We start from the raw sequence: 26477 nt of genomic DNA on the forward strand, positions 1-26477 counted from the left end.
CAGCCTACCTGAGAGGTAATGAAGCCAGTGTTTTAATAAGCCCTGCCATACTTAGAAATTCAAATCCATGTTACTCCCTTCCACGAAGGGAGGTTATAGAATTATTCTAGTACTTCTGATAGAAGGAAGTGTAGAATGAGCTCCCTGTGGACCCATCACCCAATTTCAACAGCTGCCAGCATTTACCAACTCATTTCATCTATTTTTCTCCCACCTCATTTATTGAAGTGTTTTTTTTTAAATTTAAGATACCATGTCAGTTCACCCATAAATACTTTATCTCTATTTCACCCATAAATATACTCATTTCTAACTGATAAGCACACTTTAAAAATGTTTTAATATTATTATTACTTTTTAAGAGAGAGAGTCTTGCTGTGTTGCCCAGGCTAGCCTCAGACTCCTGGGCTCAAGTGATCCTCCTGCCTCAGCCTCCTGAGTAGCTGGGACTCCAGACTCACACCACCACACCCAGCTAAAAAACATGTTTTCTAACTAGTTAACATACCATTATGCCACCTAACAAAATGAATGGTAAGCCCTCAGTATCATCTGACATCCAGTTTGTATCTTAATTTTCCCAGTTGTCTCAAATTTTCTTTGTTGCAGTTGGCTCTAGGTATTATATTTGCTGACTACATTTTATGTCTTTTTAAAAGTGTCTTAAAACTTCTGTTTTTCAACAGACTGAATGTATATCATTGCACTTCTCTGTGCAACACAAGAGAACTATAATGTTTCCTTATCATCATCCTTACTACTATACTCAGTAAAGCCCTGTTACATCATTTGATCATCTTATGTGTCAGACTCAAACTCTGAATGACCTCTGGCTTTTCCTTTTTTTTTTTTTTTAATTAAAAAAATTTTTTTTAATAGAGACGGGATCTTACTATGCGCCCAAGCTGGTTTCAAACTCCTGGACTCAAGCAATCTTCCTGTCTCGGCCTCCCAAAGTGCTGGGATTAGAGGTGTGAGCTACTGCACCCGGCCTCTGGCTTTTTCTCAAAATTAAATCCACCTCAGTGTCCACATACTTTCTGCCAGTGAGGATAATTAAAACTACCTTCGGACAGTGCTGTGGCATCTCCAGGTGGCTTCAGAACAAGATTCCCCAAACCAGCCGTGGGCAGTGAATCACGAGGTGATAGTTCTCACATGGTCTGATTTGAAGGGTCCTCTTCCCTTGGTGTAACATCAGAGACAGATCTTAGCACCTCATCTGCATGAACTGAGTGTATAAATGCCTACCTGCTTGACTTACCTGTTCTGACAGGGGCTATTGGACTTACCACTAATGTAATTGATGTGTTTGTTTTCACACAGATAATCGCTTATCAGCCATATGGAAAATCTGTGGACTGGTGGGCCTATGGCGTCCTGTTGTATGAAATGCTTGCTGGGCAGGTAATGTTTTGCTACATTTTCATGTTTGTTTATTGCTGTGTTATGTGAATACTTCAGCTCTGGTTGGGCCTCGAGAGCAAGACCTGACGTTTTAGTGCAGCTGGTGTTGGCATGACTTCCCTGACCCAGGCGAAAGAGGGAGAAACGCCCCCTTCAAAGTGGATCACGTTCAGTATGCACAGAAATTATCTCTGGTCATAGAAACTCCAAATTGAAAGCTACAACCTGGAGTGTAGACAGTGTCGGTTTCACGTTATGAAATGTGCATGTTGGCCAGGCGCGGTGGCTCATGGCTATAATCCCAGCACTTTCGGAAGCCGAGGCAGGTGGATCACCTGAGGTCAGGAGTTCGAGACCACCTGGCCAACATGGCGAAACCCCATCTCTACTAAAAATACAAAAATTAGCCAGGCGTGGTGGTGCACATCTGTAAACTCAGCTACTTGAGCTGCTGAGGCATGAGAATTGCTTAAGCCTGAGTGGCGGAGGCTGCAGTGAGCCAAGATCATGCCATTGCACTGCAGCCTGGGCAACAGAGTGAGACGGTCTCAAAAAAGAAAAAAGAAATGTGCACGTTGATGACAGCAGTGGCCTCTAAGTTTTCAGTATCTTAAAACTGGGGTTGGGTTATGGTCCCCTACAAGTTTGTATGCAAAGATTGCCCCAGCTGCTGCCCATGTGTGTAACTAGCAGTAGTATTTAAGGAAGAAGACAGTTACCTTGAAGAAGTGTTTTAATAGTTTCTCCCCATCTCCTCCTATCTCACCTTTGGCAATTCATTGTAATTTTCACAGAAGTCCAGTGAGGCTGAACTTCCAGTTAAGGAAAGTAAATTAGCTTTCTCTTATGATGTGACATGTACCAGATAACCATGTGCCTTATTGCCTAACATGGCACTTTCTAATATAATGGCCTTAATATCTGTGTCATCAGGGTGAGTCGTACTAGCTGCCACTTCTAGGCCTGGCCCCTAAGACATCCTATGTGACTGTCCTCATGCTCTGGGCTGAAATTAGGAGGAATTAGTGGAGAAATCTGAGACCCTAAAAGATGGTGGTGCTGATGGATGCGAGAAACCTGAGTCCTTAAATGACCCTGTGGGTCAGTGCCCACCCCCACGTAGGATACATCCTTGGTAAAGTCCTATGTGGGGGTGGGGCACTGACCCACAGGGTCATTCAAGGACCCAGGTTTCTGCTATCCGTCAGCCCTACTATCTTTTAGGGTCTCAGATTTCTCCGCTAATTCCTCCTCCTTTCAGCCGAGAGCATGATCAGTCACATAGGATGATGTCTTAGGGGCCGGCCTAGAAATGGCACGTATCACTTCCGCCTAGATTCCACTGGCCACTTGGCCCCAGTGGGACACAAAGAGGCAGGAAGTATAGCATATCTGAGAGCTCAGCAGGGGAAGCAGTCTTGATAATCACCCAGCAGATCTCTGCCTTATACTAAACATGATTCTGCCATGGGCAGCTTTTTATAATTCCCAGCACTCACATGCTAGTGCCAAGATCTGTGACTCTCCATAGCCAGAAGCCTTAGAGACAATGGAAAGAGATGGCCATGCTGTGTGGCAGAGCCACCCCCAAAGACATCTTTGTTTCTGGGGAAAAAAGTCTTCCCTTCCCACATGTTACGTCCATTGACTCATTTATTCATTCACTCACCACGTATTTATTCATTGAATGCTTACAATGTGCATGGCCATGAGGGTGAACAAAACAGACGAGAATCCTTACCTTCGTGAAGCTTACAGCTTAGAGGAGGAGAGACAGCAGACAGGTTAGATAAGGAAAATGTATAACACAGCAGAGATAAGCTAGGAAGAAAAGTAATAAAGCAGGAAAGAAGATAGTGTTGGGGGAGGTTGAAATTTTAGCTAGAATGGCCAGAGGATAAGGTTAAGACCTAAAGGAAGTATGGGGATGTCTGTGTGCATATCTGTTGAAAGAGCATTCCAGGCAGAGGGAGCCACCGGCGCGACGGCCTTAAGGCCGGGGAGTGTGCAGCCATGTTTAAGAAATGGAAGCTGCCAGTGGGGCCAGAGCAGAATTGAGCTAGAGAGGGAGGGAGTAGCAGGCCTGAGGCCACAGAGGAAGAGGCTCTGGGTCCTGTTGTTAGCAGTGGCGCATCCCTATGAGGCTGCAGCAACCTCAGTTCTTGCCTCCTCAGAAGAGAGAATTTAACTGCGGGGCATCAGGTAGAGTGAGAGCCTAAGACAAGCTGGTTTTGTTTTGTTTTGTTTTGTTTTTGAGACGGAGTTTTGCTCTGTTGCCCAGGCTGGAATCGGCGGCACAATCTCAGCTCACTGCAACCTCCGCCTCCCGGGTTCAAGCAATTTTCTGCCTCAGCCTCCTTAGTAGCTGGGATTACAGGCATCTGCCAACACGCTTGGCTAATTTTTGTATTTTTAGTAGAGACAGGGTTTCACCATCTTGGCCAGGCTGGTCCTGAGCTCCTGACCTCGTGATCCACCCGCCTCAGCCTCCCAAAGTGCTGGGATTACAGGCGTGAGCCACCGCACCCGGCCGAAGACAAGTTTTAGAGAGGAATGAAAGTTTATGGAAAAGCTTTCGAGCAGGAACAAAAGGAAGTAAAGTACACTTGGAAGAGGGCCAAGCCAGCGACTTGAGAGATCAAGGGCACTCTTTGACTTTTGACTTGGGGTTTTATGCATTGGTATTCTTCCAGGGTCTTACATCTCTTCTCTCCTGATTCTTCCCTTGGGATGGGCTGTCCGCGAGCGCAGTGACCTGCTAGTGCTTGGGAGGGGCGGCATGTGCAGTGTGTTTACTGGAGTTACACGTGTGCTCAGCTGAGGCATTCTTCCCTTACCAGTCAGATGTCCTAGAAGGTGGTGTACCAGTTAAACTCCGCCATGTTACCTTTTCATGCGCGTGCTTGAGCCCACTCCTGAAATCTTATTGGGAAGCTGCTGCTCACCAGTTTCAGGTGTTTCCCTTTATTGGGAGACTGCCTTTCCTTGGTGCTGGCTGAGACCAATTATTATTTTACAGAGAGAGAGTTAACCACCTGACCATCACCTGATGGTCGCCTGACATTCCTGGTGGGTAGGGGGAGCCCTCTCCTCCTTCCCCGCCCATGTCCGAACAGCCACCTATTGTAACACTGCAAACATGAAGGTCATCTCCAGACCAGGGGCTTTGCCTCTAGGATGGGAAGCTGTGGATGATCTCTCCTTTATGTGCCTTTCATTGTATTTCCTAAATACTGAAATTGTCTTGTAGACATAGAAAGACATAAAGCTTTAGCTTGCATTTGATGATTGTTTCTCAATGGTGTTAAGACTTGACTGACATCAAAAGGGTGGTTTATTATTTATTTAGTTCCCCTCCCCCCACCCCAAATCAAAGCATTCCTCTTAGGCCAGATACGTCCGGGTGTAAACACAGAAAGGCAGTTCTTACACAGTCACCGTCAGTGAGTCAACAGCTGGAGAAACAGGAGTTGTCTGCTCCTCAAGTTAATTTCTCCTTCTTTAAAATTTTGACAGTAAAATTCGGCTCTGAATTACAGGCCCCCTAGGAGTCCTGCTTTTCATGAAGTCACAAAAAGCCAAGTCCTCCTCTTGATCCCACTTGAATGTTCAGCTCTTGAGTCTGGAAAACAAACCCTGCTTTCATTAAGAGTCACATTTGCATATGCTAACATGCAAAAGGGGCTGGGCGGAAACGAAGCCAGGATCTGTTTCCGAGGGCGCTTTACAAGAGGTCACGTGAGTAGACTCTTGGCCAGCAGGAGACAGTTTCAGAACCCAGGCCTGCAGGAAGGTCCTCCTCCCTCCCGCAGCCTGGCTTGTCTCCTCTCCAAGCCTTCCTGGGATCTCATTCCCTAGGGGAGAGCTCAGGGGATGCTTTCTTCTGGCAGAGAAGTCCCCTTTGGGGGGTGCATTTTGAAGCCCTGCCACACTGGCCTCAGACCTCATTTGCAAATTGGCCTTAAGGTGGTTTACAGGCCTTATTTAAAGGTTTCCCTACTAAGCTCAATGCCCCCTGGAGAGCACCAGGCTCCAGCTCTCAATAGCTCTGCAAACTTTCTGGCCTGTTTCCAATATTTCCCACACTGCTTCTCAGAGCCACTTAGCCTGCCTTATATGCATACCTTCAGGTCTCCATAATCTCTATTGAAAACGGTGATGGCTGGGCCCGGTGGCTCACACCTGTAATCCCAGCACTTTGGGAGGCTGAGGCGGGCGGATCACGAGGTCAGGAGATTGAGACCATCCTGGCTAACACAGTGAAACCCCGTCCGTCTCTACTAAAAATGCAAAAAAAAAATTAGCCAGGTGTGGTGGCGGGCGCCTATAGTCCCAGCTACTCGGGAGGCTGAGGCAGGAGAATGGCGTGAACCAGGGAAGCAGAGGTTGCAGTGAGCCGAGATCACGCCACTGCACTCCAGCCTGGGCGACTCCGTCTCAAAAAAATAAAGAAAACGGTGATATTCTTTAAAGATGACACCTTAGACCAGGTGCAGTGGCTCATCCCTTTGGGGCACTTGGGAGGCCAAGGTGGGTGGATCACTTGAGTCCAGGAGTTCGAGACCAGGGCAGCATGACAAAATCCCGTCTACAAAAGATACAAAAATTAGCTGGGTGTGGTGGCAAGTGCCTGTAATCCCAGCTACTTGGGAGGCTAAGGTGGGAGGATTGATCGAGCCCGGGGGGTCAAGGCTAGCAGTGAGTCATGATCATCACAACACTGCACTCCAGCCTGGGTGAGAGAGTGAGACCCTGTCTCCAAAAAAAAAAAAAAAACAACTCCTTAAAGGCATTCCACATTCTGGTGCAATGGCAGGCACAGATAACAGCCTTTGTTCCTCTAAATCTCCACCTCACCTGCCTCAAACACAGTGTTTTCATTCAAATCCCCTTCTTCATCTTTCTCTCTGACTCCTCAATGCAAATTTAAATGTATTCCTAGGCTGTGACTCAGCTCAGAAAGGATAATGAAGCCTCTACCCAGTATTATCCACAGCCCCTCCAAGCTTCAGCAATCCCAGAGACCCAGCAAAGGGAATAGATGTTGTTATTGAAAAGTAAGATTAATGATAAAGTTGTTGACAGGGTTTTGGTCTAAGTTTGTCCTCTTTAATCGCAGAAGGCTGAAGATGAGCAGGAAAAAAATAGTTTATTGCCATTTTCTTCTCATTTGCTTTATTTATTGTCAGCAGCCAAGGGGGCAGTTAAGAATAAACAGCCTGAGTCTTTATTCAGTTCCTGCACTGCTTGACAAATACGATCACTTTTGGGGCATAAATAGCGTTTACCCAGCACTCTAATGAGCATCTTGCGCCTGCAAGTGTTCTCGGTGATCGTCATAAAGGGACCAGCCCTCTCCTTATGCCCTTTTCTCCCTGGGTTATTTATGCTTTGATTTCACTCTTACTGAATCAGTAATCGCCACTTCATCTCAACTTCGGCCTGAATTGTCCGGGGGAGCATGCCCGGCCCCCAGCCCAGGTTTCCGTGATTTGTAAATAAGCGTGGCCTCCATGACCACTTCCTAGCTGAGATCGCACCAGTGCAGTGAGGTGGCTCACAGCTGTGATTAGGAATCCTTTTTTGCAAAATGTGAACCATTATTCCTCACGTGTCGGTTTCCACAAATCACATATTGTTAAAGTGGGAAGGAGCGGGTGAGAGGGGATAGAACCCATGCAGAAAATGTTTACACCAACCCAAGACTTTTCAACAGGTAGCTTAGCCTGGAACGTTGAGTCCAGATTTGTAGAAATTAAAAACCATGGGAATGGGGGAAAGAGGCGAGAGAAGGCATCCAAAATGGTCATGTACTAAAGCACCTGAGTGACACGTTCTGCCCACGGTCCCCAGGCTAAGTTGCCAGAAAGGAAAAGGAATAGAATTAATAACTTTTCACCATTCCCTTGCCTACAGCGCTAGGGCCTGAGAGTGAGTGATTACCTGTCACATGCTCCAGGGAGACTTAAGCCTAGAGAGACTTAACAAAGGCCGTAAATGTGTTCACATTTTTTAGGCTACAGGATGCCACACCTGGGACGTTATTATGGGGATGTGATTCAGAGAACAATGATATGCACAGGTGTCTCTAGTAGCATTAGTGATGAGGGTACATGCTGGAAGCAATTGTAAACATGCCACGGAACAGTGGATCTGTCCTGATGACGCATCACCTCAGTGGCATTCAGCTCATGGGAACACTGGCAGCAGCAAAGAAAATGTATTTGCAACAGTCGGTGAAAAACAAACTCCAAATTATGCGTCATAATTTGAAAATAATATAAGAGGCTGGGCACGGTGGTTCACGCCTATAGTCCCAGCACTTTGGGAGGCCCAGGTGGGTGGATCACGAGGTCAGGAGTTTGTAGACCAGCCTGGCCAAGATGGTGAAACCCTGTCTCTACTAAAAATACAAAAATCAGTTGGGCGTGGTGGTGCACGCCTGTAATCCCAGCTACTCAGGAGGCTGAGGTGGGAGAATCGCTTGAACCTGGGAGGCGGAAGGTTGCAGCGAGCCAAGATCTCACCACTGCACTCTAGCCTGGGTGACAGGCAAGACTCAGTCTCAAAAAAAAAGAGAAAATAATATAAGAAAGCATAAGAACCCACATAAAAATAAGAGCAATTTTTGTGTCCAGGTAAAGGGAATGGGAAGGCTTTTTTCCATAGACTTCTCTTCTGTACCATATTACATAATTTTCATTTAAAATAGGGCTTCAGGCCGGGCGTGGTGGTGCACACTTTGAGAGGCCAAGGCGGGCAGATCACTTGAGGTCAGGAGTTCAAGACCAGCCTGGCCAACATGGTGAAACTCCATCTCTACTAAAAATACGAAAAATTAGCCAGGCATGGTGATGTGCACCTGTAATCCCAGCCACTGAGGAGGCTGAGGCAGGAGAATCACTTCAACCCAGGAGGTGGAGGCTTCAGTGAGCTGAGATTGCACCACTGCACTCCAGCCTGGGCAACAGAGTAAGACTCCATCTCAAAAAAATAAAAACTATAAAAATAAAAAACAGGCTCCAGGGAGCTTTTCTGAATGTGCTGGTCATTATTGCTATTCACCAGGTACTCCTAGTCTTTCTCCCTCCTGGCTTGATAGGATTGTACTTCCTTTCTCATGTGTATTTGTGGGGTGTCGGGGAGCAGCATATGACCAGCACCGGCCAATGAGATCAGAAGGAAGGTGCTCCAGGGTGGGGCTGGAAGCGCAGGTACAAGACACTGAGAGCTGCTGCTCCAGCCTTTGTTGTAGCAAGACCGTGATGGCAGCTGCTCCATCCCGGTGGGTCCCCAGATGCAACCAGCAGAGGCCTCTCTGACCCCCAACGTACAGGTAGCATAAGCAGGAAGTGAAATGTGTTGTCTTATGCTTTGGAGATGGTCTCGGTTGTTTGTTTCCACAGCAGGACCCAGCCTATCCTTACTGATACCCGAAGGCACAGTTAAGATACCAATAGTCTACATCTTGAAGTAAGCCAGTCACAGGGACATGTATCGTATCACCCCACTTATATGAGATGCCTAGAGTAGTCAAATCATAGTGACAGAAAGTTGAATGGTGGCTGTCAGGGGCTGAGGGGACAGGAGAATGGGGAGTCTATTTTGTGAGTGGAGTTTCAGTGGGGAAGATGAAAACGTTCTGGAGATGGCCGGTGGTGATGGTTACGGAAAAACATGAACGTACTTAATGCCACAGTACAGTGCACTTAAAAGCAGTTAAGATGGTAAATTTTGTGAGATACATATATATTTTGTGTGTGTGTGTGTGTGTGTGTGACAGAGTCTCGCTCTGTTGCCCAGGCTGGAGTGCAGTGGTGCAATCTCGACTCACCGCAACCTCCGCCTCCCAGGTTCAAGTGATTCTCCTGCTTCAGCCTCCCAGGTAGCAGGGACTACAGGCTCACTCTACCATGCCCAGCTAATTTTTGTATTTTCAGTAGAGATGGGGTTTCACCATGTTGGCCAGGCTGGTCTCAAACTCTTGACCTCGTGATCTGCCCACCTCGGCCTCCCAAAGTGCTGGGATTATAGGTGTGAGCCACCACACCGAGCCTGTGTTATATATATTTTATCACAATTTAAAAAAATAGTCTCTATCTTTGCAACAGAGGAAACAGACTAGGAAAAAGGATGCCTTTGATTTGATGGTATTCCAAAGCTGGGAGGAGGCACTTAACTACTCCTCTTCCCTACACCCAAGAACAGCCCCCTTTTACCTTCTTCAGGTTCTTGCCATCTTCAACCAGCAGGAATTTGGGGAAGCAACACAGAAGCTGCATCAGCCAGCAGCTGGGAAGGAGGGAGCCAGCCTGATTCCCATCAATTCATTAGAGCTGGAAAACCATGCCAGGTCTCTAGCCCAGAGGCCAGTCGCTGTCTACAGGATGACTTGAAACATCTCAGGCCCCCAGGGCTGCCCCGCCCCCTTCATTTTCAGAACTCATCACAGCATATTGTGCAGGCTGTGAATCAGCCTTCTAAAATTTACCCCAACACCCTTGCCCTCATTAGAGTCCTCTTTACATGCTGGGTGGGCCTGTAGCTGAGTACCTCCTGCCTGACTTCACCCCTACCAGGAGCAGTGCTGGGTGTCACCCTTCGCAGTGGGGCAGGCGGAATTGCTTATAATGGCTAAGAGCCCCAGGCTCCAAATTCAGGATGTGTGGGTTAGCACCTGTGTCCTGAGACTGATTTGCGGAGTGAGCCATGCCACCCAAGCCGTCTGCACAGCGCGTGACATGCAGAGAGAGGCTGAGAAGTGAACGCCACTGGGGTCACTTTCACTGCTCCTCCCCTCGTGCCTACGATGCTCCTGCCTTATTGGGCAACATAGACTCACAGCGGAGAAAAACGTGAGGAGCAGAGACATGTCCCCTCCCTGAGATGTGGTGACAGAGAATCCCTAATCCTTGGGGCCACATCAAGGCGGGAATGCACAGGCTCTGGTTTGGTCTTGTGGCTTTGTTATAGCTTAGGCATCTTATTCCACCAGGCAAGCCTAAGAGGCCTCTGAGAATCCTTCCAGCCCTGGACTAAGAATTCACATTGAGTTAAACAGCTTTGTTCACTGCAGGACTTCTCAGGGCCTTTACAATTTAAATGTTAAAGCAAATTGCCAGAGAGGGATATAGGATTCAAACTTAGACCCAGGAAGATGCTGTAGGATTAATGTTCTAAGGAATATTCTTTGGGGAGTGTCAGTATCCAGCCTTCAGTGGGGCCCAGAGAAGACTTGACAGTAAAAGTCCTCCTTTGATCTATAGACTCGAATCCCCGATAACAGCCATTCGCCTTCAGAAATGAGCATATGTGGGGACAGCTCACCTGGCAAAGCTGGTTCCCATGCCAGGAGACAATTAAGTAGGTGTGGTAGGCCAGTGCCCTGCACAGAATGTTCCCCAAACGATTCCTGGCCTTCCACATTTGGAGGTGGGGTGGCTGCAGCTGCATTGACCTAAACATCTTCAAATGAGAATCTTCTCACTTCTTTACTCAAGACAGATTCCTGGGGAAGCTCCACCTGTGTTCCTTGCAGAACGTTTCTCTTAGGCCTTTGGTTTGCATTGTCTGTGACTTGGCCCCTGCAGCTAAGATTCAAGCACCTCCAGAGAGGCTGGTTGAATCTTGCTGGCACCTTTGTCACTGCCCAACAAGGTGCACCCCATTTAGCTCACTTCGGGGGCATGCAGCCTACACGGTCACACAGGACCCAAGCCCACAAGAGCTCTGCACATTTGGTTTGGTGCTCTGCTGTCACATCTGGAAATTCTTAATAATTTTTAAATGAGGGACTCCTGTTTTCATTTTGCACTGAGACTTGGAAAGTATGTGTCTGGCCCTGACCAGAGGCCCTCTTGGGCTATGTGGTGAGGTGCCAATCAGTGACCTGGAAGCAGAGCCTCTGCCGCTCCCTGCCAGGGCACATTTGCATTGCAGAGAGCGTCACACAGCCAGTTCAGGAGCCTTGAGCCCCTTCAGGGTGCAGGAAACACCCTGTTTTTGTTTTGGAAACAGAGTCTTGCTCTGTCTCCCAGGCTAGAGTGCAGCAGCGCAATCTCAGCTCAGTGCAACTTCCGCCTCCTGGGTTCAAGTGATTCTCGTGCCTCAGCCTCCCGAGGAGGTGGGACTACAGGCATGCGCCACCACAGTTGGCTAATTTTTTGTGTTTTTAGTAGAGATGAAGTTTCGCCATGTTGGCCAGGCTGGTCTTGAACTCCTGACCTCAGGTGATCCACCCATCTTGGCCTCCCAGAGTGCTGGGATTACAGGCGTGAGCCACCACACCTGGCTACTACATTTGTTTTAGTTACGAAAATCTCCTTCGCCAAAACTCAGCCAGGTTTATGGATCACTGATTAGGGAAAATGAGAAATGTCATGGGTGTCCTATAATAGCTGTCCAGAAGAAGCAGGCTGCATGCTGTTGGGCAGGGAAGGTACAGTGGGGTGGACACAGGGCCGACCTGCACTGTAGCTCCGTCACAGCTCTCCCCCACCACTGCCTGCCTGCCCTGCCCTCTACAGATGGAAGCTACATATGCCCCTGATGGCATAGGTAGCTGTCCCTACTGACACAGGTGGTCGTCGGCAGCCTGCACCCCCTGGTGGGTGCCCCCCCAAGCTGCGCTGGGGGCCTCTCAGGCTCCATGTTGCTCCTGCTGGTGGAAGTCACTGTGGCCAGCTGCCCCTGCCCTGCTCTGAGTCCCTCACAGGCAGGCTCATTTTAGCTCTCTTCACCCACCTGCAGCTTCCACCAAATTAAACCTTCCTTACACCAAGCACTTACAACAGAAAAAGAGGCCTATTTATTTATATTTCCAGACCAAAAAATGTTGAATGGTACCAGATGCCCAGGCCTCTCTCTGTCCTCCCACTGGGGCTCTCTATAGACTTGGCATCTTTCCCTCAGGGCACGTGGCTCCTGTTCAGGATTGGGCAGGAGACTGAGGTCAGGTCTTGGGTGTTGGATGAACAGGTTGAGGTGATTTGTGGGTGGTGGTTGAGGGGAGGGATCTACTTGGCTCAACAGCTGCCTCTGACTTGGGAGAAAATGTTTGATAAGAAGGGCATCCTTCTGACTACTGCACAGTTACCTGTGACCCAGGATTCAGTTCAAAATTAAGCCAAACACCATCATTGTGTGACCTGCCCGTGTCAGCCAAAGTGACTGACTCCTCTTTCCCACGAGAAGGGAACATCTCAAGATTAAACAAGAGGATTCTGTACAAGCACTGGTCCTTGCTCTGCCTTTCTGACGCTAAGCTCAAGGTTACAGAGCCAAAGGGGGAGCATTACGGAATTTCCCATGAACACTTTCCTCCTGTGCCATCCCGCCAGAGTGACAGGGAAGTGATAGATCCCTCAGGACTACAGACATGCTGGAGGAAAACGTTCAAAGGGCATCGTGAGCTCAGCCTTTCTTCCTAGAAGATGCTCAAGGCCCCTCCCAAGAGAGTTGCTCTGTCTTAAATAATAGTACTGCTAAGTTGCCTTCATTCGGCGCTTATCGGGTACAACATAAAATACAAGGCACTTTACTCCCAGAAACCCCATCTTACAAGTTGGAGAACTGTGTTTTTGTTTTTGAGACGGAGTCTCGCTCTGTCGTCCAGGCTGGAGTGCAGTGGCGCGCTCTCAGCTCACTGCAAGCTCCGCCTCCCAGGTTCACGGCATTCTCCTGCCTCAGCCTCCCAAGTAGTTGGGACCTACAGGCCCCTGCCACCACACCTGGCTAATTTTTTGTATTTTTAGTAGAGACGGGGTTTCACCGTGTTAGCCAGGATGGTCTCGATCACCTGACCTCGCGATCCGCCCGCCTCGGCCTCCCAAAGTGCTGGGATTACAGGCGTGAGCCACCGCGCCCGGCCTGGAGAACTGTGTTTTAAAGAACTAAGTCATTTGCCTGTGGACACCCAGCTAGGAAGTTAGTAGAGCTGGAATTCTGGTCCAGATCCACCTGACTCTAAAGCCACGAGCTCCCACGGGGCCACCGTGCCTTCCTCTCTCAGCCTAGTAACTGTAAACCCAGTCAAAGCGGATGAGGGAGGAGTCCAGTGGAAGCTAAGGTCCCATCACTGCTGCTGCGCAGGTGGAAGGCCCCCGCCCCGCAGAGCAACTCCTCGTTGGGTCAGAGGCCTGGTGTGAATTACTGGGAACATCCTCTTAGGCCACGTTCTCAAGTCCCCTTCACCCCAAATGAAAGTGTTGGCATTTTCTACCAGCCACCCCCACCTTCTGACTACAAAGCCATCTGTAACCTAACCTGATCATAATTAGATTTTTAGCACATAATTACAAGATTAACAGATTAATCATAGTTTATTTGCAAATCATTAAAAACATTACTCAAAAACACTTTCCCTAAAGATTGTTTGGGTTGCCCAGGGCAAGATAATTAACAAGACAGAGGGGAAAAAAATGAAAAACACACAACCATCAATCTCATTAAAGATGATCAAATAAACCCTCAAGTTAGCTGAGCGAACTGTGCAGCCTGCGGTGGGGCTGAGAAACCTGGTCTTTTCCTTGATGCTGAATTGGCTCTTCAGGCACCATGTGAATGAATTACTCTGCCTAAATACATTCCCATCTTTCTTTTTTTCCGGAACAGCCTCCATTTGATGGTGAAGATGAAGACGAGCTATTTCAGTCTATCATGGAGCACAACGTTTCCTATCCAAAGTCCTTGTCCAAGGAGGCTGTTTCCATCTGCAAAGGAGTAAGTCGATTTGGATACCTTTTGTGATCATGGACCAAGAGCTTTGGTAGGAGAAATACTTCCCCCACACTTCTAAGAGACATGGCAGAAACACCACAAACCCACACCACTGCATTTTGGCCATGGAGGGTTGGGGCTTGGTGTCATGCCCCAAGATAACCTGCCCCCCCAGCTTTGGACAGCATGGATTAGTCTTGCCTGTTTTGAACTCTGCACAAACCGAACCTTGTAGTGTTGCTCCTGGCCTGACTGCTTTCACTCAATATGGTGATTGAGGATTTAGTTCCTCCTTTCATATTGTTATGCAGTGTTCCACGGTGTGAACACACCATCATTTCCTTGTCCATTCTACTGGGCAGGGCACAGCGGGGAAAGTGAAGGCCAGGAGAATGGATTGGAATCCCAATAGGCCCAGTCACCTAATGACTGTACTGCACTTTTCATTCTAATCCATTTCATAAAATTGTGGTGGGGACTACCAGATGTCATCAGAGGCCCTTAGAAAGTGTGTGCTCTCGTCTCCTGTCTCACTTGGTGTGACTTAGTTCTTTCTTTGCTACACTTTTCTTGAGCTATAGCATACGTACAGCAATGGGCACAAATCATCAATATGCTGATAAATGAATCTTCACAAAATGAATACACCCATGTAATTGCACCCAGCTCAAGAAACCGTGTTTCCACCACCCTGGAAGCCCCCTCCTGTCCCATCTACAGTCACTACCCCGCCCCAAGATAACCTGCCCTCCAACTTTGGACAGCATGGATTAGTCTTGCCTGTTTTGAACTCTGCACAAACTGAACCTTACAGTGTTGCTCCTGGCCTGGCTGCTTTCACTCAATATTGTGATTGAGGATTTTGTCTGCATTGCTGTGTGGGGCTATAGTTCCTCCTGTCATATTGCTGTGCAGTGTTCCACTGTGTGAACACACCATCGTTTCCTTATCCATTCTACTTCTGGTGGCTATTTGGATTGTTCCTGCTTTGGTTTGAGGCTGTTACAAACAGAACTGCTGTGAACCTTCTAGGGCATGTGTTTTGGTGAAGATATGCACACACTTTGGTTGAGGAAATGCTCTAGGAATAGAGTTGCTGATCATGACTTGTCTAGTTTTGAATGGTCAAGAGTTAGATCACAAAGCTATTTTCAGGCTTAGTAAGATGGAGTACAATATACCCTTAACAGTATCTGGTGAGTGTGATCATTTCTGAGGCATTTGTCATGTGTCATCCAAGAGCAAGGCACTTAGAAGAGATACTGAGGTTGGGAGGAACTGGCTTCTGCCTTCAAAGAGCTCATAGTCAGTGTTTGTCTCTGTGTCCTGCAGTGGGCAAGTCGGAATTAACTAGTCACCTTCCTTGTTATAGCATTTAGTTTTCTAATCTATGAGTCTTTGATTGATAACATTTTGGCCCAGACAATACATAGACATATGATACTTATTATGGCATCCTCTGTGATGCTAGACTGTGATGCTTTCAGCACACACAATTTTTAGTGATTGCATGCTTTTTTTTTTTTTTTTTTAATTACCAGATGCATATATAGCACGGTGTCTCCAAAACAGATAACATGTAAGATGTCTGTTTAAATTCTTCTTATTCCATTTGGCCGTGGGTTCAGATTGCTTCCCTGTTCCCTTGTCTTGAAAACCATAGGAAGGGCTATGCTTGCCAATGTCATTTTTATGAGTTGGCTTCACTCCGTACAAGCCACTGAGTGTCTTGGTTAGCTCTCTGAGATGCTGTCCAGGCGTCCGCAAAGTCAGGGCTGTAGGCAGAGCTAGGCAAATGGAAGGCGCTGTCTGTGGGAAGCCCTTGACATCCATTGTTCTCGTTTTCTCCTTTTCCTTTCTAGCTGATGACCAAACACCCAGCCAAGCGGCTGGGCTGTGGGCCTGAGGGGGAGAGGGACGTGAGAGAACATGCCTTCTTCCGGAGGATCGACTGGGAAAAACTGGAGAACAGGGAGATCCAGCCACCATTCAAGCCCAGAGTGGTGAGTCCAGAAAAGCAGCCTGTTTTCAGAACCCCATGTCCCCAAATTCTGGGAGTATCCCATTCACCTCTTTTCTTGGAGAGAGGAGGCCGGTGGACCCTGGCTTGTACTGGGTGAGGAAACGGGCCAGGTTTCAGCCTTGTCCTCAGTCCTGTGGCCTCAGCAGCCAGGATTCCTGCTGCCTTCAGAGAGTAAGGACTGATAAGGCAGGGAAGGGAACCCAGTGCACACTTCACCCTCCAGCTGGGCAGCTGCAGAGTGCCCCCGCACAATTAGGGAGTGAGGGCAGCTCTGCTTTAGGTCTGGACTTTGTGGACTCGCACTCAGCAGGGCTGTATTCACAGCCTTCAGTCCTCAGCGGAACTCAGGCTTTGTGTCTGTCTCCAGCTTTCCTGGATTTGCCTGGCACCGACGGGAGCCCTGAAGCACAACCCCATCCTAGCCAGCTCCTAGGCAGTGCCTGGGCCCCGCCCCCTCTTCCACCACTGCCTCCTCTGCAGGGAGTGAGTGTCAGCCACCAATTCTGATGTTGTCAGCTTTTTTCACACTCTCCTTGTTTGATTCCCATTTTTTTCATTTATTTAAACACTGTGTGCCAGGCCCTGTTCTCAGTGCCTTATGAATATTAATTCACTCAGTCATCCCAGCAGCCCTGTGAGATGGGTACTGTGGTCCCCAGTTTGCAGTGGAGAAAACAGGCACAGAGAGGCTGAGTAACTTGCCAGAAGACACACAGCTGATAGGTGATGGAACCGGGACGAGTCTGTGTCCTCACCTACTGCACCATCGCTCCGTCTCAGCTACTGACCTGATGCTGATGCTGTGGGCCCTAATTGTTGATAGTGGCCAGCAAGTGCCTTTCATGTTTATATCTCTAGAGGTAAACTGAGAGCCTTTAAGAAGTCAGCCTCCTTGCTTACCACCTGCCACTTTGCGGAGCCTCCAAGGGTGTCTTGTAGTCCTAAGGGCCAGGTGGACTGTGCCTTCCAGCCACCATTTTGGCCGGCATCAGGCAGCTCCCCATTGTGCCTCTGCCTGGAGACTGCAGAGAGCTGCCTTATGCCACAGTCAGTTTCAGAAGCATCACCATGTTGGTTTCGCTCAAATCTATCTCCTCTGACAGGTGCCCCATGAGCAGGCCAGGGGACCCGCCTGGGGTGGCACAGTTGCCAACTGGGTGGCACACAGCCTTATTCTTAGAGCAGCAACTTCCTCACCATGTGTGCCTCTGTGTCCTCTACCCCAAGAATAAAACTGCTGTTGGTGAGCCCACTGGATTTTATTTTTCGAAGATATTTTTAGCACACACTGAAGAAAAACTAAAATTAATCAGGTCAGTTGACTTCCTCCTGAATCATCGTTTCAAATAAGGCCCTTTTGTATCTGACACCCCCGCCTTTTCTTTAGTCAGCCCTGCACACTGATTTCAGGGGGGTCTCATGGGCTCCTGCCCCTCAACATACAAAACTTGGTCTGGAGGTTTTTGGGGGTGGGGAGAGTGATTAATGGTGCTGCAAGTGGCCTCAGTAGAAAATTCTGATAGGGATAATTTTTTTTTCCTCTTCTGCCTTTAATATTTATTTGTCGTCTTAAAATATGAAGGTTATGCAACAGCATCTTGAACACAGCTTAGTTTCTTTATAGGAACAACGTAGAGATGCATACTGACCCCACCTTGAGGGTTGAGCAAAATCCAATTGCTTGTCAGTCACTTTCCAGAAAGAGATGAGTTGCAGCAAAACCAACCATAAAACATGTCTTTTTCTATTTATTGCCACCTTATGGCAGAAGAGAGTGTTTATTTGTATAGTCTCCCACGTTTTGTGGATACTCGGCCCTAAGCTCGGATATAGGGAAGACAAGAGGGTGACTTGGCTCCGGCAGGCAAGAATGTGAATTGTTCACTGTGGTCCACGGAAGTCACTGGAAGCAAAGTTGTACCCACGGCAGGCAGCTGAGTTAGGAGCCGTGTTTATTTATAGTTTATTCCTGGAGCACTACTGTTATGCTGGGTTTTTTGTTTGTTTTTTAACTGAATGCTGGTTAAAATTAAGAAGGAAGGATAAATTGCCCCTAGCTGTGAAGAAATAGCCCCTGAACTCACAAATGGAGGCAGAAATTGTTGACCCAGGCCCTAAAACTGGAGGTTTCATGCAAAAGGCCCTGCTTGGTGAGATCTCTGGCCAGAAGGAAGGAAGAGATTTCTCAGGCAGAAGCCTGTGTTCTGCTGGAAAACTTGTGCACAAAAGAGGAAGGAGCTAGAAAGAATACAGACAGACAGGAAATGGACCCACAGAGGGAACAACGACAGTGAAGACAGAAGCACTTGGCTGCAGGGAGACCCGTAGACACTGTGTCCAAAAGCGGAGAGCCTCAAGGGCAGAGAGATAAATGGGGCAAGCTCTGGTTCTTGGAAGAGCAGCGATGTGCCTCTTGAGAGCTGTTTCCTCTAGTCCTTGCCCCGTGCCAGGCAGTCGAGTGAGGCTCATTGCAGCATGTCATGCAAGGGCTGGCACCACCGCCTTCAATGGTCTCTGAGGACTGCGCTCTGTTCAGTGGTGACACGTTGGAGCAGAGACACCATGCCAAGAGCCATTCCAGTGGCTGGAGAGGACATTTAGAACAGCAAAAAGCAACCGAAGTCGAAGCTGCACAATACGCTCTGGTTAATACAAACAGCAGGAGAGAACTAGCGGCGAAGAAAAGTTATTCTGGGATGTGGTGTTCCAGCTTCCTTGGTGAAAAATGTACTGTAGTTCCTTGATCCAGAGCTAAATGAAAAGTGAAATGTGTTTACAGAGCTGAGCATTCTCTGATGGGTCATTTTGTTATTTCAAAGAGAGACGTAGCAATGCCAGCCTAAACAGTGCTGCTGGAGAAACGATCGGGCAAACGTCACACAGCTAGCGACTCTCACCGTGAGCCCATTTCTGAGTGGCTCTCGCCTCTCAGCAGTTCTTATAATCCTGGCTCACCAACCTTTTCTGTCTTGGTGAAGTCTGCCTGATGATTTTTTAGCAAGCGCTCGTGAGTCTATTTCCCTGAGACTTGCAGGCTTAAGGACGGGTAGCTGTTCTCACGTGCGGTACTGCTCCTGGCTCCCATGGAATTAAACCTTTGCTTACTACCAGATACCAGTAGCAGGACTTCAAGTTCTCACAGTTATTTGCAAACTGCTTCTACAGATCAGATTGAGCTTGTGGGATCAGGAGTCTATCTTTGTTTTATTAATTTTTAAATTTTTTGAACCTCCAATGAAAGAGTCTTCCAGAATCACTGACCTCCCTAAGGGGAGGGTAGAAGTATTCCACTGCTGGCCAGCCACAGCGCTTATCAGGGAATCATCGTTCCTCTAGTGTGCTGTCTTAATCCCTCTTCCTGACTGCCAGAGTGACTTGACTAAAGTTAACCTTTAGACCGCAGTGCCATGCCAAATGCGATCCCAGCCCAAAACAACATCGTACAATGCCGTGATCCATCAGGAGGTTAGCACAGGACTTTCCATCTCACGGCGACATTAAGGTCAAGATCTGCAGTACAGCTGTGGGCTGGATTCTGTGTAAGGTCACACATAAAGGAGAACAGAAAGAGGAGAGTGACCAGCATCGGGTGTGCGGGACAGTGGCCATCTCCCTTAGCAGTGGCCACCTCCCCTGGTGGTGGCTGACTCCCCTGGTGGTGGCAGTGTCCCATGGTGGTGGCAGTGTCCCCTGGTGGTGGTCCTCTCTCCTGACAGTGGCAAGCCTGGAGACTGAGATGTGAGGGAAGAACCTGCCCCTGTGGCAGTCAACAGTGGGAGAGCCCAGTCCTGGACAGAGCCACGTCTGTCCCTAAAAAGCTACCATGTGCCACAGTGAAGATGATGATTTTCTGGAAGATGGGACAATCACTTCGCAGGGATTATTGTGTAAAAACAAAAGCAAAGACAACCACAGACAGCAGTGCTGTGAGCCCTGGACACAGGCAGCCAATAACTAGCTCTTCCTCTTTATGAGCAAAACACAAAACGAGCTGGTTTCAGGGATCTCTTCAAGGAAACACAATGCGAAGCATCCTCTGCTCCCGGGGCACGAGGACCGTCAGCTCAGTGAGGGCCATCAGCTCAGCCTGATGTTCTCAACAACAAACCTGAGTCATCAAAAAGAGGCCTGAAGCCCAGGCGTGGTGGCTCACGCCTGTAATCCCAGCACTTTGGGAGGTCAAGGCAGGTGGATCTCCTGAGGTCAGGAGTCTGAGACCAACCTGGCCAACATGGTGAAACCCCGTCTCTACTAAAAATACAAAAATTAGCTGGGCATGGTGGCACGCACCCATAATCCCAGTTACTTGGGAGGCTGAGACAGGAGAATCGTTTGAACCTGGGAGGTGGAGGTTGCAGCGAGCCCAGATTGCGTCATTGCACTACAGCCTGGGCGACAAGAATGAAACTCCATCTCAAAAAAAAAAAGACCCATAATGTTCAGAAGAGTCTATGTAAGGAGAAATTTTAAGTTTAAAACAGATATCGCCTCTGGAAAGGGTAATCTTCAGTGACTGAGGGAGCAGTGGGTGTCCACCCTACCTCCCAGCGTCAGGTGAGCATGGAGGCACCGTGAGGAGGAGGGTGCAGCCAGCGGCTTGGCCCAGCAACGAGAAGGCTCACCGAGGGAAGGAAAGTGCTTTCGGCTTTGCCAGAAAAATAAAAGCTCCAGGATTCTGATCCACCGTCACTTTGAATTTTGTAGCCTTTTATTCTGATTTATAATTAAAGTGAATGAAATGGCCAAGAACAGCCTTGAAATTTCCACTCATCTTGCCTGTGATCAGTAGCAGTTTATACAAATACCGGAAGCATAAGGTTCATTGATTTTTCTTTTTTTAGTTCTAGCTATTGGCACCAAGGAGCAGAATAGCTAGTTCATAGGCAAGCCAGAATCATTCACTGTACTTAAATGGTTATTAGAGAGGGAGAAATTAGTCTATAATGTTAACACAAGAAATATATTCCAGAGTGGGCAGGCAGAGCACGTTGGAAATAGACCTTTCACAGATGGCCCTTTTTTTATGAAATTACTGTAAGTATTCTATTTTTTAAAAGGCAGAAAAAATAGAACTTTCTTCAGGACATTGTCATCCAGTGGCCCACAGCAAGAGCCAAAGAGAATAAGAATGTTGAGGACATCCCTGCAGCGAGAACACACAATTGGGGTTCCTTTTCCCAGTCACCACAAAGTCCTTCATTTCCCAGTGCCATTAGCTTGTTTAGAGAGTTTGATGATCATTTAATTATCGAAGCTGGTGCAAGGATCCTTTTTTTAAATTTTATTTTGAAATAATTTCCAATTTCAGACTTGTAGAAGGGCCAGGAAAGTAATTTAAAGAACTCCTGCATTCCTTTACCCAGGTTCCCTAAATGTGAACATTTTAGCATGTTCACGTTATAGTCTTTTTTTTTTTTTTTTTTTTTGAGACGGAGTTTCGCTCTATCACCCAGGCTGGAGTGCAGTGGCGCAATCTCAGCTCACTGCAACCTCCACCTCCCAGGTTCAAGCAATTCTCCTGCCTCAGCCTCCTGAGTAGCTGGGATTACAGGCACATGCCACCACACCTGGCTAATTTTTTTATATTTTTAGTAGAGACGGGGTTTTGCCATGTTGGCCAGGCTGGTCTCAAACTCCTGACCTCAAGTGATCCGCCTGTCTCAGCCTCCCAAAGTGCTGAGATTACAGGCTGACCTCAGTATCATTCTTTTTCTATGTCTCTGTCTGTCTGTAGGTACAGACACACACATCTGTTAGGTTGGAGCAAAAGTAATTGCGGTTTTTGCCGTTACTTTTCATTCTTTTTGCCATTACTTTTGCACCAACCTTTATACTTATTTTTTTCTGAACCATTTGAGAGTAAGTTGCAGAGTTAATGCTTCTTTACATCTAGATAATTCCATGTGTATTTCCTGAACATAAGGACATCTCCTGGTACTATGTTCTTTTAATAATTACTCCAGCAAGCTAGGTGTGTAGTGCAGGGGCTCTGCAGGTAAAAGGAGGAGGGAGGGTCCCTGGCATGGCTGTGTCACGGATCAGATACCATGGGCAGCTTGGGCCACATCTCATCGGTTCTCTATGGTGGCAGGCAGCTTCATTCTCTTGGCCTTTCTGTTGGGCCAGTAACGATGCCAATTAAAATTGAGATCTCAAGATGGGAAGGTTTGTCCACAACGTACAAACACTAACCAACCAGCCTTTGGAGACTACAGAAGTCACATCATGCTGTATCTAGGTTTGATTTAAGCCTCTAAACTAGTCTAAGACAGCATCTTTTACTTGGCTAATTAGAGGCAAGCAGTTTTTCCTATTCTTTAATCATTACTCTCTCAAATACTTATCTGCTTAGCAGAGAAATTGGAAGAAATGAGACATTTAAACTAACAATATAAATAAGCATTGCTACTGCAAGCCTCGGGGAGCTTCAGTGATGAGTGATGGCATAAATACAGACCCTGTGTACATCAAAGTGTATGAATTGACAGGTTTCCATTGTCGGCAGTGAAGGTTTCCAACAACGATGGCCATTACAACTTTTCTTGGAAAAAGAGCTTTAAATCCTTTAAATCTGGCCATTAACATAAAGATCAAATGGACTACATGCTTTTATTCCATAGATTACAGCCCATGATAAGCCAAAACCTTCACCCTCATACACACGTGGCTCTCACACCTACAGGAATCCCCTCATTTAATGTGTGGCTTATGGCCTCTGTCTATCAGCAAACTCATCAACGGAATCAGCCTTCCTCCAGAACAGAGTTTTCCCTTTCTGAGATAATGCTGCAGTGCAGTAGGTGAGCTGAGTGCTGTTTAATTTTGTCAGAGAAACCAAAGACTGTATGAAGTTGGCAGGAGGTGAAAGGGGTCCCAATCCCTTAGAAAAAATTACTATTAACATGCTCTCTCTATCTGGTGAAATGAACAGTTAAGTGGTAGAGAAGGGCATAAATGAAAAGATATCTTCCCAACTACTGGTCCTACTCTTCATGATCTTTTCTGTAACCTTCCGGAAAGTTTCTGTATGTGTAAACATATACACAGATGAGGTTGTGCTGTGTTAAACACACCTTGCGTCTTTCACGTAGCAATGTATCCGAGAGGTGTTTCCGCATCAGCTCACGTGGGTTTATAGCATTCTTTGTGTGTCCATTCCCGATTCTGGACTTGCAAGGCCAGGAACTGACTATTCTCCAAATCCTCTCCTTTGTCCGTTCTTATTCTCCAGACTTTGTGTACCAAAATGCACTGGCTTCAGTGGGCCTCCAGGTCTTCGGTGAGCACGTTTCCAGAACCTTGGGTGACTAAATGAGCAAACTAACGCCACTTTATAACCCTTAACCGTGTGCCCCTGCTTGTGTTGGTCATGCACGTAGCCCATTCCCTGAGCATGCTAATCTTCAGAGAAAGGGCAGACCAATGGCCAGACCCCTTTGCTGGATGGCTCCTTAGTATGGACATTACCTCCCAGGAAACCCAAAGCGAAATGCACCAGCCCATTTCTGCTGTTATTTAACTTAAAAGAAGACGCTGTGCAACCACGAGTCAGAGAGCTGTGCAGATGGTGGCGATGTGGTTACTAAGGCGCTCCACTGTACCCCAGCACTGGGACTTCAATACAAGTAAGGGTTCCCCTACGATGAAGCACATCCTGCATTTGGTCATCATAAGGGATAGCTCCCACCTCGTTAGGTTTCCTTTCTCCATAGTCTTGCAACATCCCTTTACTCTTTATTTGTTCTGCATCCTTCCTCCTCTTCTGGGTTTTGTTTGGTTTTGCTTTTTAACAGCAGTGTTTTGAGCTACTCATATTTCCCATAATTCCCATAGCTGAGACCATGGGGTTGTATTCTACATAACTGAGACACCAAAGTAAAGGGCAGGGGTGAGAGCAACACGTGTATTGCTCATGCTCAGAGGCCTCTCCCAGGTAAGAATCAGCCACGAAGCCAACTACTGCATTGCATCTCAGTCTCCCCCACACCCTATCACAGAAGGAAAGGGGCTGTGAGCAGTGTGTTTGCCACACAAGGCTCCAGTGGGGGCACACTGCAATCCCAGATTCTACCCAGAGTCCACGTCATTCATGTTTTGTAACATCTTTACCAATGCCTGATTTGTCTTGGGTCCGTTACATTCATTGAAGTTTGACCAAATGGGTAGGAATATCAAAAACGACAAAGGAGTTGATTCCTGAATCCAGAGATCAGAAAGAGGGAGGTAGCTTATTAATAACGTTCATTCATCCCTCAGATATCGATCACATGCCTTTTACATGCCAGCGCTTGCTTCGCAGGGTGTACCCTATGTCTGTCCTGCCTCCTCATTGAGGAAGGGCCTCATGCCCACTAGTTCCCTGGATCCTCACAACAGCCTGGGAAGGTGGATGGTCACATCACCATCTTACCTTCGCAGAGAGATGCATTGAGTTTGCCAAAGCTATATACATTGGGGCTCTTGATCTCTGGCCACATCCTTCTCCCTTCTGTGTCCCCACTTTCCCTTGGGTACCGACATCGCCTGGTCTCAGGGAGTTCAAGAGTCACATGCTAACTGGTTGGGTCTGACCACCCCGATGCCCTCTTCCCCTTTATCTCTGTCCCATACCCATCGTGTGGTACGTCACATCCCAGAGGGCAAAAGCCTCAGTCGGCGAAAGGCACGGGTGACCTTTGGAGGTGGAGACGGTGCACACCCAGCCCAGTTTTGCTCACAAGGTATAAATGTTACTTTTAGCGGCCATGTGCTGTCGGGTGGCCTAGAGCTCTGAGGCCATGGACAGCCACACCTGCCCGCTGTCACAGACTGCTGTAGAGGCTGCCCTTCCAATGGTGGTGGTGATCTACCTGCCTGCCTCATCCCTGAGGAGTGGCAGGAGGCTGCCTGCAGTCATCTTTTACTCATTCACTTGGCGTTCATGCAGTCATGCTAGGTGCCCCCTCAGCCCTTTAGCCTCTTTGCCTCTTCTTGCTCACTGCTCAGCTCCAAGATGGCACCTGAGGCCATTGCCCATCAAGCTCATGGTGATGAGTAAGGTTAGATCATTGATAGTAGGAAGAATCTCTTCCACATTAGGAATGCAGTACCTTCTTGAATCTACTGCTTTTCCTTTCTCCAAGGATCCAAAAATCTCTGGTTTTCCTTATCTTTTTCAGTAGGCGGTGGTGGTGGTGGTGGTGGTGGTGATGGTGATGGTGGTGATGGTGGTGATGGTGGTGGTGGTGGTGGTGGTGGTGATGGTGGTGATGGTGGTGGTGGTGGTGGTGATGGTGGTGATGGTGGTGGTGGTGGTGGTGGTGATGGTGGTGGTGGTGGTGAGGGTGATGGTGATGGTGGTGGTGGTGGTGGTGGTGGTGGTGGTGGTGGTGGTGATGGTGGTGGTGGTGGTGGTGGTGGTGGTGATGGTGATGGTGGTGATGGTGGTGGTGGTGGTGATGGTGGTGGTGGTGGTGGTGGTGATGGTGGTGGTGGTGAGGGTGATGGTGATGGTGGTGGTGGTGGTGGTGGTGGTGGTGGTGATGGTGGTGGTGATGGTGGTGGTGAGGGTGATGGTGGTGGTGGTGAGGGTGATGGTGGTGGTGGTGAGGGTGGTGATGGTGGTGGTGGTGGTGGTGATGGTGGTGGTGGTGGTGGTGGTGGTGGTGGTGGTGGTGGTGGTGGTGATGGTGGTGGTGGTGGTGGTGGTGGTGAGGGTGATGGTGATGGTGGTGGTGATGAGGGTAGTTTTCCACATTAACATCTTGGAAAACAAGTAGTTCAAGATCTTCTCCAATTTGACTTATAGTAGATTGTCTATTTCCAGGGCTACTTTTGCTAAGAGCTGTGGAAGGCTCATTTATAATGCATTGGCAGACCTTCTATGGTGGAAAAGGAGACAATGTTTCTCACCACGCCGAATCTGGAGTAGAAATAGCTGTGCTGCCCCCTGCCTCTTGGTGGGGGAAGGGGACTTCTTTGTGGTTTGATCTCCCTCAGAATAAAAAGTTCTCCTGAGTCTCATAGCTGATCTAACCCTCAGGTCATCCTGCAGCCCTTCCAGGCTTTCTTCCGGGTTGCTTACTAAGACACACCCATGGCTCATTTCTGTCCCGTGGTTGATGTGGCTGAACTTCAGTAGTTCAGTTTCTACTGTTTGCCCTCAGCCTGCGCTTGCCTCTTATCTCTCCACCGAAGTAAACCAATTTAAGAAAAGCTTTCATTTGTTAAAGTGACATTTTTCCCTCTTTGAGTTCAGGGAAAATTCCAAAGAGATTTACAGTGAGAAAGAAGAGGAAGGTGTTTCCAGCAGTGAGCAGTTTTGAGACCAGAAGCCGCACAGCAGCACTCA

General features: G+C 47.9%; 1 protein-coding gene across 2 annotated transcripts in view; it reads left to right on the plus strand.

The window, feature by feature from the left end:
- PRKCA (protein kinase C alpha) overlaps window positions 1-26477 on the plus strand; it is a 501843-nt gene that overhangs the window by 464910 nt on the left and 10456 nt on the right. For both annotated transcript variants that reach the window (XM_054459602.2, XM_063656473.1), the window contains 3 exons: window positions 1327-1407; window positions 14020-14127; window positions 15987-16127. In XM_054459602.2, the coding sequence (XP_054315577.1) occupies window positions 1327-1407; window positions 14020-14127; window positions 15987-16127 (330 nt within the window). The remainder of the gene's footprint in view (window positions 1-1326; window positions 1408-14019; window positions 14128-15986; window positions 16128-26477) is intronic.

This window comes from Pongo pygmaeus, chromosome 19 (assembly GCF_028885625.2).
Source record: "Pongo pygmaeus isolate AG05252 chromosome 19, NHGRI_mPonPyg2-v2.0_pri, whole genome shotgun sequence".
In the NCBI taxonomy this organism is placed as follows: Eukaryota; Metazoa; Chordata; class Mammalia; order Primates; family Hominidae; genus Pongo; species Pongo pygmaeus.